The 24,504-nt window shown below is 52.2% G+C and overlaps 1 protein-coding gene across 6 annotated transcripts in view; it reads left to right on the forward strand.

The window, feature by feature from the left end:
- The window catches only part of Nckap5l (NCK associated protein 5 like), a 44,856-nt gene extending 20,917 nt beyond the window's left edge, over positions 1-23,939 (forward strand). Inside the window, exons 1-13 of one of the 6 annotated variants that reach the window (XM_048364850.1) lie at positions 570-1,394; positions 5,712-5,800; positions 8,810-8,938; positions 9,779-9,847; positions 9,954-9,992; positions 11,434-11,556; positions 14,964-15,077; positions 16,862-19,488; positions 21,133-21,295; positions 21,429-21,510; positions 21,789-22,097; positions 22,173-22,315; positions 22,996-23,939. In XM_048364850.1, coding sequence (XP_048220807.1) covers positions 1,319-1,394; positions 5,712-5,800; positions 8,810-8,938; positions 9,779-9,847; positions 9,954-9,992; positions 11,434-11,556; positions 14,964-15,077; positions 16,862-19,488; positions 21,133-21,295; positions 21,429-21,510; positions 21,789-22,097; positions 22,173-22,315; positions 22,996-23,208 — 4,176 coding nt within the window. In that variant the 5' untranslated portion in view covers positions 570-1,318 and the 3' untranslated portion in view covers positions 23,209-23,939. Of the gene's footprint in view, positions 1-569; positions 1,395-5,596; positions 5,862-8,809; positions 8,939-9,778; positions 9,848-9,953; positions 9,993-11,433; positions 11,557-14,963; positions 15,078-16,861; positions 19,489-21,132; positions 21,296-21,428; positions 21,511-21,788; positions 22,098-22,172; positions 22,316-22,995 lie in introns of those variants that run through there. The other 5 variants (XM_048364878.1, XM_048364858.1, XM_048364866.1 and 2 more) reach the window with 5 other exon arrangements.
- Positions 23,940-24,504: the final 565 nt, after the last annotated feature.

The following is a 24,504-nucleotide window of genomic DNA, read 5'->3' on the forward strand; positions in this document are numbered from 1 at the left end:
TTGGCTGTGGAGCCCCTGGTGTGGAGCCCTATAAATAAATCCATTGTGTCTGAACCCCTTCCCTCTCCCCACCTCCTGCAGCTGCTATTTCTGTTGTTGGGTTATGCTCTGGACTAGGAACCGGAGAGCTCTGGGAACGAAAATGAGAAACCCCTAGATGTTTGGGGGATAATAATAATGCACTGTCCTTCCTCCTGCCTTGCCTGGAAGAGCAAGGCCTGCGGCTGCAGTTGCTTCAAAAGAACCTGCTCCATCCCGGGAGGGTTTTGGAGTGCTTGTGAAGAGGAGGCTGAAGGCTTGCAGTGGGCCCCTTCCCCAAGGACAGTGGCAATAGTCCAGAAAAGTAAAGGAAATTCTTGCCTACTCTCTTCCCTTGTAGGCGACTGAGACCAGTTGGAATTCTTAGATCTAAAAGATACATTGGGCCAGAGATGAAGTGGTCATTATCAATCAGGAATGTCCTGGCCTTGTCTTTTTTATCCCTCCCCACATACCGTGGCAGCTCAGGGCTGATTTGGAGCAAAAGGGGTGTTTGCTATGGGTGCAGAAGTTGCTGTTTACAAGTGGATTCTTGGGTGTGACAGGCTGGGATTCCAGAAAGCAGCTGGGAGAGGAGTGGACTGCTTGGTGCTGCGGATGATTTCTGTTATTCAAGTAGTTTCTCCATCTCTGCCTTCCTGCAGCTGCCCACCCCTCCCCCACTCCCCAGCCTGGGCTTCTCTCCCTGGAGGACTCCGAGGGGAACAGCTGGGAAGTGGGGGGCTCCACAGGAGCCAGAAAGCCTTGGCTGAGGACCAGGGCCAGGAAGGATGGAGAACAGACTTGCTGCCACCTCTCTAGCCCCTGTGCCGTGGTTGGGGAGGGGTAGGAGATTCGGGGCTGAGGACGTGGCTCACTGTGTAACTTGCTTAGGAACCTGGGCTGGAAGTAGGGGACGGGCCCTTGACAACCCACTAGGCCAAAGAGATGGCCAGCACCAATTTATTCAGCAAAGTCCCCAGGTTACCCGGACACTCCTGAACAGCAGTTTTTCCCTATCCCTGGCTGCCCCCAAACTGCCCCCCACACCCTCTTAAAGTACAGCCAAAGAGCTTGCTGCTGCTGTGCCCTCCCTCCCTCCCTCCCTGGAGCACTGAGGTCACCTCCCTCTGAATCAGGCCTTTGTGGAGGAGGGAAGGGCTGCTCATTGGCTGTTCTGGCGGGAGAAGCTTACAGTTCAAGAGGGTAGACTTCCCAGCCCTGGCCGCCCCATCCCTGCCCAGCCTGGTCTGCATGGAGTGTTTCGGACCCAACGGGAGTTGTGGAAGCACTTGGAGGAATGTCTGAGACCAGGCCATCCTGGGAGACCTGGGTTCTCCCCAACTCCCAGGGGGGCTGGGACGCTAATTACAGAGGTGAGAGGAGGAGAGTGGTAAGCCTCTGGGGGTGGGAGGGGACCCTTACGCCCCACACAGCCTCTAGGGAATTGACTTAGGTTTGGCTTTTTCTTCTGAGATTTAATCAGGAAACCTAGGTCTTGAACGACCGAGTTCTTGGTGAGGTTTGATCTGGAGCTGGTTGTGTTTCGCTGAATTCTGATTTTTCCAGTAGCATAGACGACACAGGAAGATTTTTGGTTTTCTTTTTCTTTTCTTTCTTTCTTTCTTTTTTTTTTCCTTCTTTGGTGGCAGGGTTGGGGGAGGACACACACACAGTACTGGGGCTGGAACTCAGGGCATTGTACTCAGGCCTGGATTTTTGGCCCTTGAATCATACCTCCACTTCTAGGAAGGTGTTGTTTTTGTTGTTTGTTTTTTGTTGTTGTTGTTGTTTTTGCCAGTCCTGGACCTTGGACTTAGGGCCTGAGCACTGTCCCTGGCTTCTTTTTGATCAAGGCTAGCACTCTGCCACTTGAGCCACAGGGCCACTTCTGGCCATTTTCTATATATGTGGTGCTGGGGAATCGAACCCAGGGCTTCATGTATACGAGACAAGAGCTCTTGCCACTAGGCCATATTCCCAGCCCCGTTTGTTTTGTTTTAAATGACAGATGGGTCCCATGGTGCAGCCAACTGGCCTTGAACTCACAATCCTCCCACCTCAGCTTCTCAAGTGCTGGGATTGTAGATTTGTGCCACCATAACTGGCAGGGAGTGCTGGTACTGGGGCCTGGGTGCTGTCTCTGGGCTTTTTTGCTCCAGGCTAACACTCTTCCACTTGAGCCACAGCTCCACTTCTAGCTTTTCACTGGTTAATTGGAGTTGAGAGTCTCACAGACTTTGCTGCCCACACTGTCTTTAACACCTCCATCCTCAGATCTCAGCCTCCTGAATAGGTAGGATTGCAGGCACGAGCCACTGGCACCTGGTTTGTTTTTAAGTCTCGTACTCAGTTTGGTCCTACTTACAGGCATATGCTCTTCCTCACCCCACCATCAAGTTTAAATGTAGTAGCTCTTTTCCTGTGACTCCTCACCAGTTTAGGCTAACAGCTTCCTCCCTCTGCTGTGGTGGATCTGCGGACTCCATCCTGAGTCGGCTCAGACCACTGCAGCATGAGAGCAGTGTGAGAGTGACTCATACCTTTCCTTCAGCCAACACTTCCGGAGCCTCTCAGGCGGGCAGAGCTGTGCAGGACAGCTTAGCCTCCAGGGCCTGTGAACCAGGAGGGCCACCTATAGTGAGACTCCAGCATCTGCCTCGTGAGGCTAGGACTGGGAGGGTGACAGTGGCTGGCTTTTGGGGGTACATGGGTTCCGATCCACCTCAGCACATAAAACCACTGCATTGGCATAAAGTCTGGCTTTTGCGCCTGACAGAGATACTTTTTATTATCTTAGGGAAAAAGATTCTTTTCTTTTCTTTTTTTTTTTTTTGCCAGTCCTGGGCCTTGAACTCAGGGCTTGAGCACTGTCCCTGAGCTTTTGTGCTAAAATCTAGTGCTCTATCACTTGAGTCACAGCTCCACTTCTGGATTTTTGGTGTTTAATTGGAGATAAGAGTCTTACGGACTTTCCTGCCTGGGCTGGCTTTGAACCATGATCCTCAGGTCAGGCATGAGCCACCAGCACCCAGCTGTAATCTTCATTGCTTAGTTGGATTATATTTTTATGTGAGGATCACAAAACCTTGGGCTTCCCCTGGCTTTTAGATTTATCCTTTTTTGGTCCTTGGATGCTACCCTATTCATCTTCTTCCCTGGGAGTTGCCCCCCAGTGTATTCAAAAAAGAATGTCCAGAGACTGGGATTGAGGGGTACAGGCAGAACTGATCAAATTGTGAAGGCAACTTGAGGCCTTTTTAGGTTTGTAATCCCTTTGCTGGTTATCAGAAGGAGAATATTTTTCAAATTTTTGTCATTTTATTCCCAGGCTTATACATTTCTAAATGTATCAAAGGTAATGATGTCATGAACAAACCAAACCATATTCAATACATTTTCCAATGTTAAAATAGCAAAGGGCTGGGATTTGAAGCATGGCTCAGTGGGTAGAACAAGCACTAGCCAATGAGCAGAAGTATCAAGTGTTGAGGTGTTGTGTCACCATCTCAGACCAAAATAATAATAACAAAAACAACAAAGGACTTTAAATTGTTGTGGAATGTTAAAAATAAGTATTAACCAGGAGCTGGTGGCTCACACCTGTAATCCTAGCTACTCAGGAGGCTGCGATCTGAAGATTGCAGTTGAAAGCCAGCCAGGGCAGGAAAGTCCATGAGACGCTTTTGTTTTTTGCACTAGTCCTGGGACTTAAACTCAGGGCCTGGGCACTGTACCTGGCTTCTTTTGCTCAAGGCTAGTACTCTACCACTTGAGCCACAGCACTACTTCCAGCTTTTACTATGTATGTGATACTGAGGAATTGAACCCCGGGCTTCAAGCATGCTAGGCAAGCATTCTACCACTGCACCACATTCCCAGCCCTTCTGTGAGACTCTTATCTCCAATTAATCACCAGAAAACTGGAAGTGGTGCTGTGGCTTAAGAGGTAGAGCACTAGCCTTGAGCTGAAGAGCTCAGGGACAGTACCTAGTCTGGAGTTCAAGTCTCGGGTCCTACAAAAAGAAGCAGAAAACATATTAGCCAGATGTGGTGTTTTATGCGTATAATCCCAACTACTGGGGGGCAAGGGGGAGGAGGATCTCCAGATCAAGATCACCCTGGGCAAAAGTAGGAGGTCCTACCTCCAAAAAAAGGGAGGGGGGGGCAAAGTGATCATGTATTTGCCTAAGCCCTGGATTCAATCCCTAGCACAACCAAAGGGGTAGGGGCGGGGTGGCGGGGGGGGGGGGGGGAAGACATCAGAAAGAAGGCTGCTCCCTTTTGCTTATTGTCCCTGGCCTGAGAATTCCCAGCTATTCCTTCCTCTCTAGGTCCGAGGCAGTGACCAATGAAGGCTATGTTAGCCCTGGGGCTGGCAAGCTGGAGGGAGGGCTGGAGGGTACAGCATGAGGATGTGAGGATAGAGCCTCAGTAGGCAGGCTAAGCCAGGCTAGGCCAGGCAGTACCTGAGATCTGCAGCTGAGACCTTGGGGGAGGGACCTAGGACTTAGGCCACGTGGTATGAGCCAAGAATAGCAGGCTGCAGAACCTCAGGCTTTGCCCTGCCCAGGTTAGCATGCAGCCATGAGAACCTCCAATTAGTTCATGCCTTACACTGTGCATCCATTATCTCCTTTGTTCTACAGTTCCCTGTCCACTGCCCAATTTACAAGCCAGGAAAGAGCTTCTCTTGATGAGTTAGGATTATAACTCAGATCTGTCTGACTGCAAAGCTTCAGGACTGTGTAGACAGGCTCTTGCCTACAAGGGCCCTGTAGCTGAATGGAGCTTTCATGTAACTTTTTCCATAGTGCTGGCTGGCCAAGTAAAACTTGGGTATATGTGTACAAACAGGTTGCAGAGGAGAGAGACATCCAGGCCTGTCTATGTGAACCAACCATGTGATTTGGGCAGCATTCTTTGCCTCCAGAGCCAGCTTCTTCTCCCAGGCCCAAGCTGCCCTCTGCCAAAGTTGTTAGGAGAATTAGATGTGATGATGCGGAAGGAAGTTCCAGCACTACACAGCATGTGGCATACAATTAGTGTATGCCAGAGTGACTTCCTGTTCCTCGGTTTGTGCATCTAAAAATACAGGCATTGATAATAGCATTTGCTTTTCTTTTTTTCTTTATGCCAGTACTGGGGCTCGAATCCAGAGCCTGGGGACTGTCCCTTAGCTTTTCTGCTCAAAACTAACATTCTACCACTTGAGCCATAGCTCCACTTCCAGCTTTTTGCTGGTTAATTGGAAGTAAGAGTCTCATGGACTTTCCTGCTTGGGCTGGCTTTGAACCATGATCTCCTATCTCTGCCTTCTGAGTAGCTAGGATTACAGTCCTGAGTCATTGGTGCCCAGTCAATAATAGCATTTACCTCTCTTTTTGATCACCGCGTGTATTTGGAAGGGTGGGAAGCACCATGTGGCTATTAGCTGAGTGACTCCTAAATGAAAGTGGGACCTTAGCTCTTTACTCTGCCCTGAGTACTTTTCCCATCCTGGGCTTAACTAAGCTTTGTACAGGTTTCTGCCTATGATCACAACTCAGTCTGCCTCCACCAATAGAGTGGAAGCTTTGTACTTACAAAAGCAGAGATTCCTGGCTTGTTCACCCCTTGTGTTCTGCCACACAGAAGGAGCCCAGTTATGCTTGTGAAGTGTATGGCTGACACGTCCCTCTGTTTCTCCACAGATGAGGTGACTGTTCTGGCTGCCAGTGTGAACGTGCCAGCCTGGATGAGAACAGAGACTGGTGAGGAGCTTTGGGGCCTGTGTATGCTGGAAACAGAGGCTGGAAAGGGGCTGGGGCACCTTGTGGGGTTTTCAGCGGAGCAAGAAAGAGGTGACCTGCTGCTTTTGTCTAATAGAAAAATTGGAACCCAGCTTGGCACTGGTGGCTCAGCCACTCAGGAGACTGAGATCTGAGGATCCAGATTCAAAGCCAGTCCAGAGAGGAAAATCCATGAGTCTCTTACCTCCAATGAATCATCAAAAAGCTGGAAGTAGAGCTGTGTCTCAAACAGGGACAGCGCCCAGGCCCTGTCAAGCCCAGGACCAGTGCCGGAAAAAAAAGAAAAATTGGAACTTGGGTGGAAGATAAAGGCTAGTCCACTAAAAACTAGTCACCAATGCAAGAGTCTGACAGATAGAAGCATCACATAGCACAGTGCAAATTAGAACTTTGCTGGGTTTGGCCCATGACACACTAGTTTCTGGTCACCAGTATGTGTTTTGCATGCAGACTATTACACCTGGGATTTCATGGTCTTGGGGTTGACAGCCTGGTGAAGGAAACCATTACAGAGCTGGAGAATGAAGGCCCAACTAAGCAGAAGTATTGTCAAGAGGCCCCAGCAGATAGGCACTGGTGGCTCACGCCTATAATCCTAGCTATTCAGGAGGCTGAGGTCTGAGGATCCCGGTTCAAAGCCAGCCCAGGCATAAAAAGTCTGTGAGACTCTTATCTCCAATTAACTACCAAGTGGAGCTGTGGCTTAAGTGGTAGAGCACCAGCCTTGAGTGAAAAAAGCTAAGGGACCCGAGTTCAAGCCCCAGTACCAGCACAAAAAAGGCCTCAATGGAAAGGCCAGCATGCATAAAAGGAGCTGTTCCACCAGTGCCACAGTGGCAGTATTCTTCACTCCTTCCAGATTGTTCTTTCCTATTGTGCCCAGGAAGAATGGCCTGGTCTCAGGGATACCCAGCAAGTGAGCTGAAGGCCAAGGCTGGGGGTGAGGACACTGTGTCCTTGCCTTAGTGCTCTTCACAACTAGCCAACTCACATACACACCTTTGCAGGCTGTATCTCTGGGTGTTGTCTGTCCTTAGATGATCATACCTGACTCTCACAGTGACACTGCCAGGAAGAATCATTCTGCCCATTTCTCAGAATTAGAAAACAGGTTCACTTGGTTTACCATGTGAGTGAATGAGCTAATAAGCAGGTTTTCATGTGTTCACCTGGCTTGTACTGGAAAAGCCAAACAGAACCTTTAGTCAAAAAATCAAAGTTGTGGGCTGGGAATATGGCCTAGTGGCAAGAGTGCTTGCCTTGTATACATGAGGCCCTGGGTTCCATTCCTCAGCACCACATATACAGAAAATGGCCATAAGTGTTGCTGTGGCTCAAGTGGCAGAGTGCTAGCCTTGAGCAAAAAAGAAGCCAGGGACAGTGCTCAGGCCCTGAGTTCACGGCCCAGGACTGCCCCCCCCCCCCCAAAAAAAAAATCCAAGTTGTGCCAGGCACTGGGGGCTCACACCTATAATCCTAGCTATTTAGGCTGAGATCTAGGGGAAAGTGCCCAGGCCCTGAGATCAGCCCTAGGACTGGTGTACACACATACTCACACACGAATATTACTACTTATATGAGGAACAATAATAATTATAACTTATACTAATGTAACAAGTAAGACAAATAGGATTTTGTTCTGAGGATCAGTCCCTTCTGAGGTCCCTTGCCTGAGAGGGACACACGCTTTCATGGGCAAAACAACAACAACAAGAAAAAAAAAACCTAATTTTTTTTTTTCTGTTAGTCACGGGGCCTGGACTCTGGGCCTGGGTGCTGTCCCTGAACTCTTCAGCTCAAGGCTAGCACTCTACCACTTGAGCCACAGAACCACTTCCAGTTTTCTGGTAGTTAATAGGAGATAAGAGTCTCATGGACTTTCCTACCCGGGCTGGCTTTGAACCAGGATCCTCAGATCTCAGCCTCCTTAGTAGCTATGATTACAGACTTGAGCCACCACTGCCCGGCTTCCCCTAGCTTTTTAACTCAAGGCTCATGCTGTACCACTTGAGCCACAGTTCTACTTCTGACTTTTGGTGGTTAACTGGAGATAAGAGTCTCACAGACTTTCCTGCCTGAGTTGACTTCAAACCCAGTTTCCCAGATCTCAGCCTCCTGCTGGTATTTAACTAAGTGGGGTTTTTTGTTACTGTTTTTGTGTTTGTCTTCAGCATTGAGGATATTAATCCCAAGGTCTTGAACATCTAAGAACTCTACCTCTTGAGTGCTTTTTTTTTTTTTTTTTTTTTTTTGCCAATCCTGGGGCTTGAACTCAGGGCCTAAGCACTGTCTCTGGCTTCTTTTTGCTCAAGGCTAGCACTCTGCCACTTGAGCCACAGCACCACCTCTGGCTTTTTCTACATATGTGGTGCTGAGGAATCGAACCCAGGACTTCATGTATATGAGGCAAGCACTTTTCCACTAGGCCATATTCCCAGCCCCATGCTTTTGTTTTTATATTATGTTTTTGAGATCTACCATTACAACTGCCCAGGCTGGTCTTGAACACCTAGTATATCTATCTCCTGAGTAGTTGGGAATTTGATGTAGGTTCCACCATGCGTGAGTATTTGTTTTGTTTCCTAACATAGTATTTGTTTTGTTTCCTAACATTTTCAGATCACTTTTGTAGACCTAATTTCTGTTTGCCAACACTGTGTAAGTTAGGTAACATTATTGTTACTTGGTAAACACTGAGGCACAAGGAGGCTGATTGGTTTGCCAGTTTGAAGCCAATCCCATTGGAGAATTCAGGGTCTTGGCTCCTTGCTCAGTGTCTGTCTGGGCAATGTCTAGAGTGTGTAAGAGCAAAGGTTTATAGCGCATTTGTCTCTGCTTCAAAATGGGAAGAGTGAGCAGATGTCTCCCAGCCTGACCCTGAGTTGTTACAAAGACTGATCTGAACTCCAGGACACAGAAGAGCTTTGTCTTTATCCTCCTCCTCGTCTTTTCCTCTTGCCCCGGAGTCACGTACCAGGGCATCTTTCACTTGTTCCTAGGGCATGATGTCGGAGGACATGGACCAGCCAGCTGGGAGTCCGAGAAACCTGAGGCCAGGGTCCATTGGTGATGACAGCATGGAGTCCAGCACCTGCCAGGAGCTTCTCCACCGACTTCGGGAGCTGGAGGTGTGTGGCACAAGGCGGGTGGGATAGCAGTGCTGGCCCCAACCCAGGGGACGCAGAGGTGCTCTGTGTGGATGAAGAGCTCAAGTAGGCCTTTCTCACTCTCCCATGGCTAGGGCTATCTGGCCTTACCTCCAAGGAAGCCAAGTATTTCTTTAGCAGAGCTCCTCAGAGAAGCCCTTCCTTGTTCTTGGCTCTCCATCCCAGGTGCAAGCTCAGGGCCCACAAGCATGTGTAGGAATTGGCCATCCTAATCCTCAAACGTCTCAATTCCCCCACCTCCCATGTTCATGCCCCTGCCTGCTCTGAGGGAGGGGAAAAAAAAAAAGATGGTCACAAAGACCATAGGAGGAAGCACTTGGATGACCCAGAGCTCAGAAGTTGAAGGGCAAAGTGTGGGTCCGCAGGCCAAGCCTCCCTGCCACATTCTGAAGACTCTGTCCTTCCACCGGTGCCCTGCAAAGCAATGTTGATGTCATGAACATAGTGACATCAAAGTATATACTCATGGGCTGGGAATGTGGCTTAGTGGTAGAGGGCTTGCCTAACATGCATGAAGCCCCGGGTTCCATTCCTCAGCACCACATACACAGAAAAGGCTGGAAGTGATGCTGAGGCTCAAGTGGTATACTATGGATAACTTCACGAGTCACTCTTGACTCCAAGGTCATCTTCTGTCTCTATTCCCTCCACACACACTTTGTTTTTAACTTAAGTAGTTGTACAGAGGAGTTGCCATTCAACAAAGCAGTTCCCTTTGCTACGTCCCTCTCATTTATTTGCTCTTTGGGGCAAAAGATCCCCAAAGCTTCCTTCTTACCCTCTTCCTCCTCACTCCTGCAGGCAGAAAACTCAGCACTCGCTCAGGCCAATGAGAACCAGCGGGAGACTTACGAACGCTGTCTAGACGAGGTCTGTGGGGTTTTCAGTGGGAAGTCTTCTGGGACTGGGGGCCGGGGTGGGGGTGGGGGGCACGGGACCCGATTGTCAGCTCACCCTCAGGGCTTTCTGTCCCCAGGTTGCAAACCATGTGGTGCAGGCACTGCTGAACCAGAAGGTGAGTGGTCACAGGGAACATTCTCACCCTGGGAGCGGCCCTGGACAGTTAGGAGGTCCTTCTATAGGACCCCAAAGCCTGCTCGCCTAAGCCTACACTAGGAGCTGAGGAGGGGGCGTGGAGAACATGGCCTGTTGGCCCTTCACTTGCTCTGCCCCTTCTGCCTCAGCAGGTATGTTGCTTTCTAAGGCCAGGACTCTGAACTGTGGAAACTTTGATTTGAACTTGACTCCTTCCCTTACGTTAGTCCCAACTGGTTTCTCCAGGTTGTGATAGCCCTTAAAGCAATATTTTTTGTGTTTGCCAGTCTTAGGGCTTGGATGCTGTCCGTCAGATTTTTTTTTCTCAGTGCTAGCACTCTTATCACTTTAGCCACAGCTCCACTTCCAGCTTTTTGCTAGTTAACTGGAGATAAGAGCCTCAAGGGCTTTCCTGACCAGGCTGGCTTCAAACTGCAATCCTCCGATCTCAGCCTCCTGAGTAGCTGGGATTACAGGCATACACTGCTGGGGCCTGGCAAAGCAAAGTTGATGCCATAAACATAGTGATATCAAAATATTTACTCATATGCTATGAATAACTTCATAGATCACTCTAACCCCAAGGTCATCCTTTGTTTTTGTACCCCCTCCCCCTTTGCTTTTTTTTTTTTTTGCCAGTCCTGGAGCTTGGACTCAGGGCCTGAGCCCTGTCCCTGGCTTCTTTTTTTCCCTCAAGGCTAGCACTCTACTTCTCAAGCCACAGCGCTACTTCTGGCTTTTTCTGTTTATGTGGTGCTGAGGAATTGAACTCAGGGCTTCATGTATGTGAGGCAAACACTCTACCCACTAGGCCATATTCTCAGCCTCCCCCCCCCCCTTTGCTTTTAATTTAAGCAATTGTACAGAGAAGTTGCCATTCAACAAAGCAGTTATGAATATAATGTATCTCAGTCATTCTCCCCCATCCCTTCTAAAGTAGGCCCTCTGTTGTTATTGTTGTGCCCATACTGGGGCTTGAATGCAGGGTCTGGGCACTGCCCTTGAGTGATTCTGCTCAAGGCTAACACTCTATCACTTGAGTCACATCTCTCTCTCCAGCTTTTTGGGGTGGTTAATTAGAGATGAGTCTCATACACTTTCCTGCTTGGGCTGGCTTTGAACTGTAATCCTCAGACCCCACCCTCCCGAGTAGCTAGAATTAGAGGCGTGAGCCACCTGCAGGCATCAGGCCCCTCATCAACTGCTGCATGGTTTCAAGAGGCAGGTGATTGACAGAATGGACTCCTTTGCTCCCGCTACCAATGCAGCCACGATCCTTAGGGAGGTGGTGATGGGAGGGTGTGTCCAGCAGGCACCTGGGTCCTCTAGGGAGAATTTCTGCTGCGCTGGGAGTGAGGTGTGTATTCATCCTGTTCTCCCTGGTATCTTCTCTTTCACCTCCTCCACCCGTGGCCGGGCAGGACCTGAGGGAAGAGTGCATCAAGCTGAAGAAGAGAGTGTTTGACCTGGAACGGCAGAACCAGATGCTGAGCGCCTTGTTTCAACAGAAGCTCCAGCTCACCACTGGCTCCCTCCCCTCCCAGGTAGGCACCCCTCGGAGCCTACTTCCTGCGGCTCCCTGTGTGAGAGTCTGCTCCCACTCCCACAGAAGCAGGCCCTCAGCACCCTCCTCCACACTGGGGGCTGCGGTCCACAGGAAGGCCTGTCCAGCCTAATAGATCAGCACCTGAGGAAAGCTCTACATTGGTATACCTGAGTGCAAGCTTGGCCACCCCCTGCCTTCCAGGTGCTCCCCACCCAGCTGGACTGCATTTCTTGTTGCCTAAGAAAGTTCTCACTGCTTCTCTCTGTGTTGTGGGGAAATGGGTGGAGACCGCAAATGCAGCTATTTGAGGCTCCCAAGAGACTCTGGCCAGTGACATGGCCTCTTCCTGCCCAGAGCTGGGGTGTGGCCCTCCCTAAGACAGCCCAGAGCCTCTGTCACAGAGAAAGCAGGAAAGGCGAATTTCACGGCTACTAACTGCACAGACAGCTGCATCTGTCCACCACTGGTACACACGCGTTCACAGACACTGGTTTCTCATGCCACCGCAGACCCCCTGCATATCCTAGGAGCAGCAGGAGACTCTGAGAATGGATCCTGGACTCAATTTAAGGTGTCACAGAAGCCAGGCATTGGTGGCTCACATCTGTAATCCTAGCTACTCCTGGAGGCTGAGATCTGAGGATTATAGGTTAAAGCCACTCTGGACAGGAAAGTCATAAGACTCTCATCTCCAAATAACCCCCAGAAAACCAGAAGTGGCTCTGTGGCTGAAAGTGGTAGAGTGCTAGCTTTGAGCAAAAGAGCTCAGGGACAGTGCCCAGGCCTTGAGTTCAAGCTCCACAACCAACCAAGAGAGACAGAGAAAGAGAAAGTAGAGATGTCACAGGAGCTGGGCATTGGCTCACACCTGTAAGTAATCCTAGCTACTCTGGAAGCTGAGATCACTGAGGATTATGATTTGAAGTCCATCTGGGCGGGAAAGTCTGTAAGACTCTTATCTTCAGTTAACCACCAAAAAAGCCAGAAGTGTAGCTGTGGCTCAAGTGGTAGAGCACTAGCCTTGAGCAAAAAGAAGCTCAGGAAGAGCGCCCAGGCCCTGAGTTCAAGTCCCAGGACTGGATACATGCGTACACATGCACACACCCCAAGATGCCACAGAAGTTACCCTGCCACAAACCCCCAAAATGGAAAGAGATGCTTGGTGGGAAGGAGAATGCAGAACAAATTTAGATGGCGGTGAAGAGCAGGCTACTTCTGAGGACATTTGACCAAAAGAGAAACACTCTCTGCGTGTTGATGTGTCTCTGTCTGAATTTGTATGTCTGAGCAACACAAGCAGCTCTTGACCCCAACTCCTCTCACTGGGATGCCTGGTCCCCACAAAAGCCTTTCTGGAGTCCCTGTGCCACCCAGGTGGTGCAGAACTGGGTCCCAATCGGCCCAGAGACTGCAGTCCCCCTTGCCCTGTTCTCTCTTTACTTCAGGGTTCACCCCAAAATCTCTTAAGTTCATCCCAAAATGCAACACACCCCTTCTAGATGGCTGCTAATAACAGAGCAACTTTAAGTCATTTATTTTTACTTCAGTGAACTCTGGGACTCCATTTTGGCCTATAGATTTCACTTCCTCAGGGGTAAAATGACATAATAGAAAGAGCATGAACCTTGGCCTCAGATAAACTCGGGTTGGATTCTTGAATTAACTACTGTGTAACTTAATGTACAAAGTATCTAGCTTTACAAACTACAAGGTTCTTTTTCTTTTAGGAATGAGATAAAAGTGCCTATATTGCGTGTAGTTGTGAGGATTAAACAAGAAAATATGCCGGTGCTGGTGGCTCATACCTGTAATCCTACCTACTCACAAAGCTGAGATCTGAGGATTAGGGGTTCAAACCCAGCCCCGGGAGACAAATCCAAGAGACCCTTAGTGCCAGTTCACCAGCAAACAGCTGGAGGTGAAACTGTAGCTTAAGTCAGAGGTCTCCAGCCTTGAAGGAAAAAGCTAAGCAGAAGCATGAGGACCTGAGTTCAAGCCCTAGTACTGGCACCAGAGGAGATGGGAGGAGGAGAGAAAGGGAATAAATGGCAACTGTTTCTATTATTAATATGATTTCCAAGTTGTGCTTTGATGGAATGAAAGTTGCTTTGTAAGTACCAAGTAAGCTCTGCTTGTGATTAGCGCCTCACAAGGCCCTGTCTCAGGACTGTGGCCTGTGCAGGATAGACATGATCCCAGAGGGCCAGAGCCACTGGGACCCAGGTTTCCAGACAGACTGAAGAGCTGAGTATGATGATACCACTTGTCCTAGAGCCAGGGAGGGGAGACAGGCCCTCAGTGAAGGTCCCCGCAGGGTGTCACTTAACCCTGCGACCTGGACTTGGATGGATGGAAGATTTACAGAAAGTTCAGAGAGACCACGAAGAGGCATTTTCTTGTAGAAAGCACAGCATAAGCAGAGATCCAGGGCAAAGAGGCCTAGGGACCAGCACAGATACTTTAGGAAGGGAAAAAAAAAAAAAAACAGAAAAGAAAAAACATGCTTTAACTTCCTTGAACCCAGGAGCCTGAAAGGCCGTCAACTGGGGCAAGGAGACTGGTTGGAATGCCAAACCACGCCCACTCCACAAGTGGAAGATCTGCGCTGAAGGAGCTGGTTGCACACAGCCAGAGGCAAGGCAGAACTTGAGCCCTGTAGAAGTGAAGGCCAGGGAGGTTAAAGCTGGCCCATCCCGTCGAGAGGCCTGGAGAAGGAATCACATTCTCAAGGACAGATATTAAATTTTTTGCAGTCTTCTGTAGTTGTTTGACATGACCCAGTTGGGGACCCAGAATGGTGCCTCCCTTGCCATCTCTTTCCTAAGGTCATTTTCTGCCATCCTCCAACTGTAGGTGGTCAGAAGAACAGGAAGGGACTTTCATGATAGCCTCCTTTGCAAGAGGACAGGAAGTCCCCGAGAAAAGCAGTGTGCTGGACTTAAGATGCGCATTCTGGGGCTTGGAATGTGGCTTAGCGGTAGAGTGCTTGCCTAGCATGCATGAAGCCCCATGTTCCATTCCTCAGCACCACATAAACAGAAAAGGCCAGAAGTGGTGCTGTGGCTCAAGTGGTAGAGTGGTAACCTTGAGCAAAAGAAGCTCAGAGACAGTGCTCAGGCCCCGAGTTCAAGCCCAGGATTGGCAAAAAAAAAAAAAAGTGCATTCTGAGTTTGTTCTGCCATTGCCTCTGGGTTGGGCCTGTCTGCTGTCTGGCTGGTCTCCCCTCCTGACATCTGAGCCTGTGCTGTTTGCAGATTTATCTGTGCTGTGCTCTCCTGAGGCTTCTTCTAACCCACAGTGGGGGTGGCAAGATGAGCCACCTCTGGGGTCAGGAGACTTCCTAAGAGGGGTCTGCCGACTCTAAGGAGCCAGATGGCCAGCATGCTAATTCTTCTTTCTCTACAGACCCCACTCACTCCGCTCCAGCCACCATCAGAGCCACCAGCCTCCCCTTCCCTGAACGCTGCTGAAGGACCAGCCACCTCACTGCCTCTAGGGCGCTGTGCTGGACAGAGAGAGGTAAGAGATGTGTGGCCTTGCTGACTAGAGGCTAGTCAGTGCAAGTTCCACTGGTGTTTCTAACAAGCCCCAGGGGAAGGGCTGCTTGTCAAGCACAGGCTCTTGTCCAGGCTGGAAGTGTGTATAGTCCTCAGCTGTCAGCCTCGTACCAAGAAAAACAGGTCCCACCCCAGCCACTGGCCTGTGAGCAAACACATTAGTAATGTGGTGAGAGTCATAGTTGCCCTTGGGGATTCATTCTGTACCAGATATTGTGTGGAGCCCTGTGGGACTCTTTTGTTTTATTTATGGAGTTAAACATAATTACCATCTCATTTTTTACAGATGATACCATGAAGCTTTAGAGGTCAGATAACTTGCTGAAGGTCATAGAGCTAGGTAGGGCTAGGACTTAAACTTAACATCATTGAGTTTACTCCAAAGCAGATATAGTTAACTATGGTGCCAGATTCAAGAAGGAGCTACAGCCAGGCACTGGTAGCTCACACCTATAATCCTAGCTACTCAGGCGGCTGAGATCTGAGGATCACGGTTCAAAGCCAGCCTGGGCAGAAAAGTCTCCATGAGACTCTTATCTCTTAACCACTCAAAAACTAGAAGTGGGGGCTGGGAATGTGGCCTAGTGGCAAGAGCGCTTGCCTCGTATACATGAAGCCCTGGGTTCGATTCCCTAGCATCACATATATAGAAAACGGCCAGAAGTGGCGCTATGGCTCAAGTGGCAGAGTGCTAGCCTTGAGCAAAAAGAAGCCAGGGACAGTGCTCAGGCCCTGAGTTCAAGGCCCAGGACTGGCCAAAAAAAAAACTGGAAGTGGCACTATGGCTCAAGGTGGTAGAGTGCTAGCCTCGAGCCAAAGAGCTCAGGGACAGTGCCCAGGCCCTGGGTTCAAAAGCCCCTGGCCAAAAAAATAAGAAGGGGCTTAAGCCAAGCAGCTAAACACTGGTGGCTCACACCTGTAATCCTAGCAACTCAGGCGGCTGAAATCTGAGGATCAAGGTTCAAAGCCAGTGAGGACCATCCATGAGACTCTTATCTCTAATGAACCACTAAATAAGCTAGAACTGGAGCTGTGGCTCAAATGGTAGAGCACTAGCATTGAGCAAAAGAAAAAAGAAAAAGGGGTGAGAATGTGACTTAGCAGTAGAATACTTGCCTAGTAAGCCCTGGGTTCAATTCCTCAGCACCACATAAGCAGAAAAAGCTGGAAGTGATGCTGTGGCTCAAGTGATAGAGTGCTAGCCTCGAGCAAAAAGAAGCCAGAGATAGTGCTCAGGCCTTGAGTCCAAGCCCCAGGACTGGCAAAAAAAAAAAAGCTTAGAGACAGTTACCAAACACTGAGTTCAGGCCCCAGGACTGGCACCAAATAAAAAAAGGGGTGCTAGGTAACATCAGGGACGTTTCACATTGAGTCATCCCCAGTCTTCTGCTAAAGATCCGGACTGGGCTGTCCCTAAACTGAGGTCTTAGCCCCACTTCCAGAATAAGCATGGAGGTCAGAGGCTAGTGTAACTCGTCAGCCCTGCAGATCCAAACGGCAATGGGGATGGAAGGCTGGGGTAACTAAGGGTACCCACCCTAGCCTAAGTGTGCCAACTACAAGAACTGCTGTAACCAGGATTCAGCCATCTTTGGAGGAGCTGAGCCATCATAATCCTAAGTGCTGTGAGTTAGTTTTGGGAACACAGACCCAGCCAGGCTAGCCCTGTGACAGATGTGCCCATCACACACCTATCACAGCACGCTAGCTGCACATGGTTTCCTCTTCATGCTTCTTCTCCACCAGGTGTGTTGGGAGCAGCAGCTGCGGCCAGGAGGCCCAGGCCCCCCACCTGCCCCACCTCCAGCACTGGATGCCCTGTCCCCATTCCTTCGGAAGAAAGCCCAGATTCTGGAGGTGTTACGAGCCCTGGAAGAGACGGACCCTTTGCTTCTGTGCTCACCTGCCACCCCCTGGCAGCCTCCAGGCCAGGGGCCTAGCTCTCCAGAGCCTCTCAATGGCGAGCGGTGCGGCCCACCTCAGCCCGATCCCTCCCCCTGGACCCCCTATCTGCTCCTGGGCTCTGGCAGCCTGGGAGGCGTTCTGCACTGGGAGCGCCTCTTGGGGGCCCCAGGAGAGGAAGAGGGTGCTGGGAAACCCTGGGGCCCTGCTAGGGCCCCACCAGCAGCCCAGGGTCCTAGCTCTGGCCCACACTGTGCCCCGGGGAGCAGCTCTTCCTCCTCTTCTGATGAGGCAGGTGACCCTAATGAGGCACCCAGTCCTGACACCCTCCTGGGTGCCTTGGCCCGCAAGCAGTTGAACCTGGGCCAACTCCTTGAGGACACAGAGACTTACCTACAGGCCTTCCTAGCAGGGGCAGCTAGCCCACTCAATGGGGGACACCCAAGTCCTGGGCAGCCAACCTCCCCAGACCAGGGGCCCCCACAGCTGTCCAAGCCCAAAAGCCTTCCAAAGTCAGCTTGGGGTGGGAGTACCCCAGAGGCCAACAGGCTGGGCTTTGGTGCTACCTCAGAGGGCCAGGGGCCCCTCCCTTTTCTCAGCATGTTTGTGGGTACAGGAGATACCCCATTGGGCTCGAGACTTGGCCACCCCCATTCTTCATCTCAGGTGAAAAGCAAGCTCCAAATCGGGCCCCCTTCTCCTGGAGAAGCCCAGGGACCCCTTCTGCCCTCTCCAACCAGAGGTCTCAAGTTCCTCAAGCTGCCTCCAGCCTCGGAGAAGATCCCAAGCCCTGGAGGCCCCCAGCTCAGCCCCCAGCTCCCCCGAAATTCCCGGATCCCCTGCCGCAACAGTGGTTCAGATGGCAGCCCTTCCCCACTGCTAGCCCGCAGGGGTCTGGGTGGAGGGGAGCTGTCCCCAGAGGGGGCTCAGGGCCTGCCCACCAGCCCTTCGGCCTGTCCCACCATCCCGGACTCTGCACAACTCAGACCCCCCCAGTCAGCCTTGTCCACGACCCTGTCCCCAGGACCAGTGGTGTCTCCCTGCTATGAGAATATTCTGGACCTTTCTCGGAGCACCTTTAGGGGGCCTCCCCCCGAGCCACCTCCGTCGCCACTGCAGGTGCCCCCCTACCAACAGCTGACTCTGGAGGTGCCACAGGCCCCCGAGGTCCTCAGGAGCCCTGGCGTCTCCAGCCCTTGCCTCCCGGAATCCTGCTCCTATGGGAACTCGCAGGAGAAGAACCCGGACAAGGCTGGCTCCGAGTCTCCCCACCCCGGCCGCAGGACCCCTGGCAGCTCATCCAAGAAGCTCAGCCAGGGATCAGGACGACGACCTGGGGATCCCAGCTACACACCTCTGCGGGACAGATTGGCAGCCCTTGGGAAACTGAAGACAGGCCCCGAGGGGCCCCTGGGCCCAGAGAAGAATGGGATGCCAGCAAGGCCTGGCACTGAGAAGGTTCGGGGACCAGGGAGGTCAGGGGAGCACACTGGAGACATGCAGCCCCCCACCACCAGACCCCTTGAGCAGCCAGAAGCTAAGGGAGTTCTTCGGGGAACAGTGGCCTTAGGTACAAGCAGCCTGAAGCAACAGGAACCTGGACTTGGGGATCCTGGGGCCCCTCGGGTCTACTCATCCCACTCCATGGGGGCCCGGGTGGACCTGGAGCCTGTCTCACCAAGGAGCTGCCTCACCAAAGTAGAGCTAGCCAAGAGCCGACTGGCAGGAGCCCTGTGCCCACAGGTGCCCCGGACCCCTGCTAAAGTGCCAACCTCAGCCCCCAGCCTTGGCAAGCCCAACAAGAGCCCTCACAGCAGCCCTACAAAGCTACCCTCCAAGTCACCTACCAAGGTGGTACCCCGACTTGGGGCCTCCCCAGTCACCAAGGAGCCCCCCAAACCTGACAAGGGGAAGGGCCCACCTTGGGCAGATTGTGGCAGCTCCACAGGACAGCCCACATCCCCAGTACCTGGCCCCACTGACCCAAGCCAGGGCTCCGAGGGGCCGGCCCCACACTCTGCCATCGAGGAGAAGGTGATGAAGGGGATTGAGGAGAATGTGTTGCGGCTCCAGGGCCAGGAACGGGCACCAGGCTCCGAGCCTAAGCATCGTAACACCAGCAGCATTGCCAGCTGGTTTGGCCTTAAAAAGAGCAAGCTGCCAGCCCTGAACCGCCGTACAGAGACCACCAAGAGTAAGGAAGGAGCTGGTGGGGGATCCCCACTCCGGAAGGAGGTCAAAGTGGAATCCCGGAAGTTGGAGGCTGAGAGCCTTAACATCTCCAAGCTGATGGCCAAGGCGGAAGACCTGCGCCGGGCCTTGGAGGAGGAGAAGGCCTACCTGAGCAGCCGGGCTCGCCCACGGCCTGGGGGCTCAGCCCCGGGACCTAGCCCTGGTCTGGGGCAGGTGCAGGGCCAGTTGGCTGGCATGTACCAAGGGGCAGACACCTTCATGCAACAGCTGCTCAACAGGTGAGGGCTGGGGTACACCCAACTCTGGACCTTTGCCAGCCCCAGGAGCTTAGGCTTCCCAGAGATTTAGGGTGCTAGGGTGCCACCAGGGTGGGGGGCGGTAGTGACCCAGCTTGAAGGAAAGATCAGTCAGAAGTTTGGAGTTTACAGCCATCGCCCCACTTTACCCTTACTGGCTGGCGAGTTAGCACACTAGTTCTCATTTGAGAAGAGTTCATGGTCTCCATTTTCTGGGTTGTCTTTGTCAAACTAGGTGGTCTAGGACCTTTATTTGGCAGTCCAGTGATTGCTAGACTCTACCTCTGGGCTGCTGAAGATCTCTTAGGGAGTGGGCTGGAGAGGAGGGACCCTTCCCATCTTACCCTTTGGCACCCACTACAAGGAGAGCTGTGGTTTACAAAGGGGACCCACTCACTCATCTTGGGGTTGCTAGGTCTGGACCAATGAGAGTCCAAAGGACGGGACCCCAGTTAAGGTTTGAATGGCAAGTGTGCTCTGATGGGCCAAGGGAACAAGCAGGGATGTTGTGCATATACCAGTAGATAACCTGGTCTGCCAGTATTCCAGGACATACTGTTTCTGGGTAGCTTTGAGGAAGGACTCCTACCTTTCTCCCTTACCCTTGCTGTTTCTCGAGGGCTTCCCTGCCTATTACCAGAGTCAAAAAGAGTTTGTAAGGGCTGGGAATGTGGCTTAGTGGTAGAGTGCTTGCCTCGCATGCATGAAGCCCTGGATTCAATTCCTCAGCATCATATAAACAGAAAAAGCCAGAAGTGGCGCTGTAGTTCATGTGGTAGAGTGCTAGCCTTGAGCAAAAAGAAACCAGGGACAGTGCTCAGACCTGGAGTTCAAGCCCAGGACTGGCCAAAAAAAAAAAAAGTTTGTAAGAACAGCCACCAATGATAGGTCACCATTTTCTCTGGTGGTTATGGTATCTTGAGGCCAAGCACCACTGGTGGGTGTCAGACTGTAGTGTCTACTTTTCATCACTAATGAAATAGTCAAGGCAAGTCAGGCACTGCTGGCTCACGCCTGTAATCCTAGCTACTCAGAAGGCTGATCTGAGGATCGCAGTTTGAAGCCAGACCAGGTAAGAAAGTCCGTGAGACCCTTATCTCCAATTAACCACCAGAAAGCCGAAATGATGCTATGGTTCAAGTGGTACAGCACTAGCCTTGAACAAAAGAGCTTAGGGACAGTGCTCAGGCTCTGAGTTTAAACCCCACAACCAACAAAATGAAACAAACAAGCATACTTGAGGCAGGCTACTTTATAAAGAAAAGTGTATTTGGGCTCATGGCTCTGAAGGTACAGGTTCTAAGAGCCATATCTGGTGTTAGCCTTCTTGTTGGCAGAGTCTGGAAGTGGCAGAGAGTGTCGTGTGTGTGTGTGTGTGTGTGTGTGTGTGTTTTCTCCTGGGCCTCCAAAGTCAACAGGATTCAACCATGAGGGTCCAACTTAGATGGCCATGTTTGGTCCTTATCACTCCCCAATGGTGAAAGTCAGATTGGGTTTCCATCCTTTCATTCCATCACCACAATTAGGGTTAAATTGGAATACCACAAGTTATCCAGACTGCAGCAAGAGCAGGCCTCCCTGCTGGGCGCTGGCCCCCCTCACCTCCTTGTGCACTGTCGTCCCTAGGGTGGATGGCAAGGAACTGCCGCCTAAGAACTGGCGGGAGCCCAAACCTGAGTATGGGGACTTCCAGCCGGTGTCCACTGACCCCAAGAGCCCCTGGCCAGCCTGCGGGCCCCGGAATGGCCTGGTGGGCCCACTGCAGGGCTGTGGAAAAACACCTGGAAAGGTAAGTGCTTGGGCAGGGCCGGCTAGAGGATCTGACTCTGGGTTTTTCTCCCTGGGACCGGAAAGCTGCTGGACACATTTGTGGGTTCAGGGAGGGGTGGGAGGGGTCATCCTAGTCTCCTGTACCCACACAGCCCAGCAGTGAGCCGGGCAGGCGGGAAGAGATGCCCTCTGAGGACAGCCTGGCGGAGCCAGTGCCCACTTCACACTTCACAGGTCAGCAGGGCTGGGGACTGAGGCTAGGAAGTTCCCCTTTACCCCCTGCCATTCCTTCCTGTCACCTTGGCAGGTGTCCAGCACTGAGGGGGTGGGAGGGGGCTCTTGGGCTATTTGGGGGCACCAGCTCCAAGTTCATGGCTAGTTGGTGGGGGAGGGCAGGATCTATAGAGGAGCCTGTTGGGCCAGGAGGGCTGAGTGGGGTGGGGCCTGAAGCTAGAGGGAGCAGGCTCTGCCTTGCACCTACCACATGTCCTCTTCCCCACCCCATCCCCTAGCTTGTGGCTCCTTGACTCGAACCTTGGACAGCGGCATCGGGACCTTCCCGCCCCCCGACCATGGCAGCAGCACGACCCCCAGCAAGAACCTTCCCAAGAACAAGCCAGCACGATTGGATCCCCCGGCAGGGGTGCCCCCAGCTCGGCCCACAGCCCTCACCAAAGTCCCTCGCCGCGCCCACACGCTAGAGCGGGAGGTGCCAGGTATAGAGGAGCTGCTGGTGAGCGGGCGGCACCCTAGCATGCCAGCCTTTCCCGCACTGCTCACCGCTGCTCCCAGCCACCGTGGCCACCCAACCTGTCCCAATGGTAAGTCTCACATGGAGGGTGGCAAGTCTCAAGGAGCCAGACAGCTCCAGCCACCTCCCATTTTTTCCTGGACAGATGCTTGTGAAGACCCGGGCCCTGCCCCTCCGATCCAGCTGGCTAAGAACTGGACCTTCCCCAACACCAGGGCAGCTAGCAGTTCTGCTGACCCCTTCCTGTGTGCACCCCGACAGCTAGAGGGGCTTCCCAGGACCCCGATGGTGAGATCTGCAGGAAGGAAGAAAGGGGGTGATAGGGACACAGTCTCTGGTGAAATATGTACAGCTTGTGTTGTGCACTGACTCCAAATGGGCCGAGAGAGTATCCCTCTGGCTGGGCAGCTCAGCCACCCTAGGTGGGGAAAAGGGTTCTACAGAAACACACACACACATACACACACACACACACACACACACACACAGGGAACCTTAGTAGGACTGTGCATGATTGTAATGTGTCTGAAGAGCACCCCACCTCAGTGGGTAGAATACCCCTCAGAGTCATTGCCTCTTAGAATCAAACAGAAGGCCAGGTGCTGGTGGCTCCTGCCTGCAATCCTAGCTCTTGAAGAGGCTGAAATCTGAGGATCACAGTTTGAAGCCAGCCCGGGCAGGAAAGTCCATGAGACTCTTATCTCCAATGAACTTTCCCCCAATAAAAGCAAGAAGTGGCGCTGTGGCTCAAGTGGTAGAATGGTAGCCTTGAGCAAAAAAGCTCAGGAACAGTGTCTAGGCCCTGAGTTCAAGCCCCAGGATTGGCACGCAAGCACACACCAACACACACACACACACACACACACACACACACACACACACACACACACACACACACACACACACACGAAAAAGAATCGACCAGGAGGTGGAAAGGAAAGAGTTCTCAAGTTGTCTATCCTTTCCAGGCTCTGCCCGTGGACCGGAAGCGAAGCCTGGAGCCCAACCGCCCATCCTCTACACCCCAGGGCCCAGCATTTGGGGGCAGTCGCACCCCCAGCACGTCAGACATGGGTGAAGAAGGCAGAGTGGCCAGTGGGGGCGCTCCTGGGCTGGAGACCTCAGAGTCTCTCAGTGACTCACTCTACGACTCCCTGTCTTCCTGTGGGAGTCAGGGCTGAGGGCGCTCTGCCCCCCACAGGCCCCTCTGGAGCTGGGGACTACAGACTGGACTGAGACTTCATGCTCCACACCTTGGAGCCAGTGGAGCCCCCTCCCTGTTAAGGGACCAAGGAGGCAGATGGATAAGAAGATGAGGGGTCCCTGGCAACCCCACCGCTGCTGTGGATGAAATGACCACACTCAGCTCAGGGAGAGACCCCATCCCCAGTCCCTCCAATCACCCAGAGTAAAGCTCTTTCTTTAAGGGACTAGGGGTTCAAGGCCACTATATCCCAGCTCCCACTTCAGGCTGAGCCATCTTGAGGTGCTGGGCTTCCTGCCCGCCAGCTGTGCCATCTCTGCCCAACCTGGCTGCTCTCCTGCCTCAAAGCCCCCCACCATGGGGCCATTCTGAAGGCCCTGTGCTGATGGAATTTGGGGTGAGGGGGATAAATTGCCTTCTCTCTCTGCCCTGGTCCTCCCTGCTGTCTGGACGGTGCTGCCCTCCCCACCCCATGTCTTGGGGTCTGACTGTTTGTCTGTCTTTTTGTTCTTTTTTTCGTTTGTGTTTTTGTTTTTTAATATTAAATCGCCTGGCCAAGTCCCCAAACCCCAACCCGCACTGCAGTTAATTTATCTGTTGTTAAAAACATGGCTGCTCTGCTTCCAGCCTCAGCTTCTGCAGTATCCCTAATAAAATGTGGGGGCTCCGCCTCCCCTCCCTGCCTTGGCTTGTGTGTGGCAGCACTAGGGTGGGTTAGGTGAGGTGGATGAGTGATGCCCAAGCACGTAGTTGAGGGGGGCACTAGTGCCCTGTGAGGTCATCATCTCCCAGGGGAGCTGTTGGAGACACCTTCAGTGGGGAGCTGGCGGGACTGTGCCTGGAGTTGGGGGTGTTCCCTGACCTGGGCCCTGGGGGGTAATGCACTCAATGCCTGTATGATGCGGGCACAGCATCCAGGCCTGGGAGGGAGATAGACTTCACCATAGGCTGTGGTTGCCATGAAGGGAAGTTAGACACAACTGCGTCTCAGAATATCTTACCTCATCTCAGATTTAGAGGAAAGACCTAAAGAAAAGTTCCTCCAGCTAGAATTCTGGAGGAAAGCGAGGGGAGTGGGGGCAGAGAAACCTGGCTTCCAGGAACTATTTTAGATTCTCCAGAGACTTCCTGTTGGGCCTGCAACTAGGCAAGACGGCCGGGAGCCACCAGCCCTCCTCCCTGCCAGAGTAGACAGTGATGCCACTCAGGACACCCTAATGCAGCCCGCTGCAGCCACCTTCCCGTGACAGCTCTGAAGGCCTGGACAGCATGC

This window comes from Perognathus longimembris, chromosome 1, assembly GCF_023159225.1.
Source record: "Perognathus longimembris pacificus isolate PPM17 chromosome 1, ASM2315922v1, whole genome shotgun sequence".
Taxonomy (NCBI): domain Eukaryota; kingdom Metazoa; phylum Chordata; class Mammalia; order Rodentia; family Heteromyidae; genus Perognathus; species Perognathus longimembris.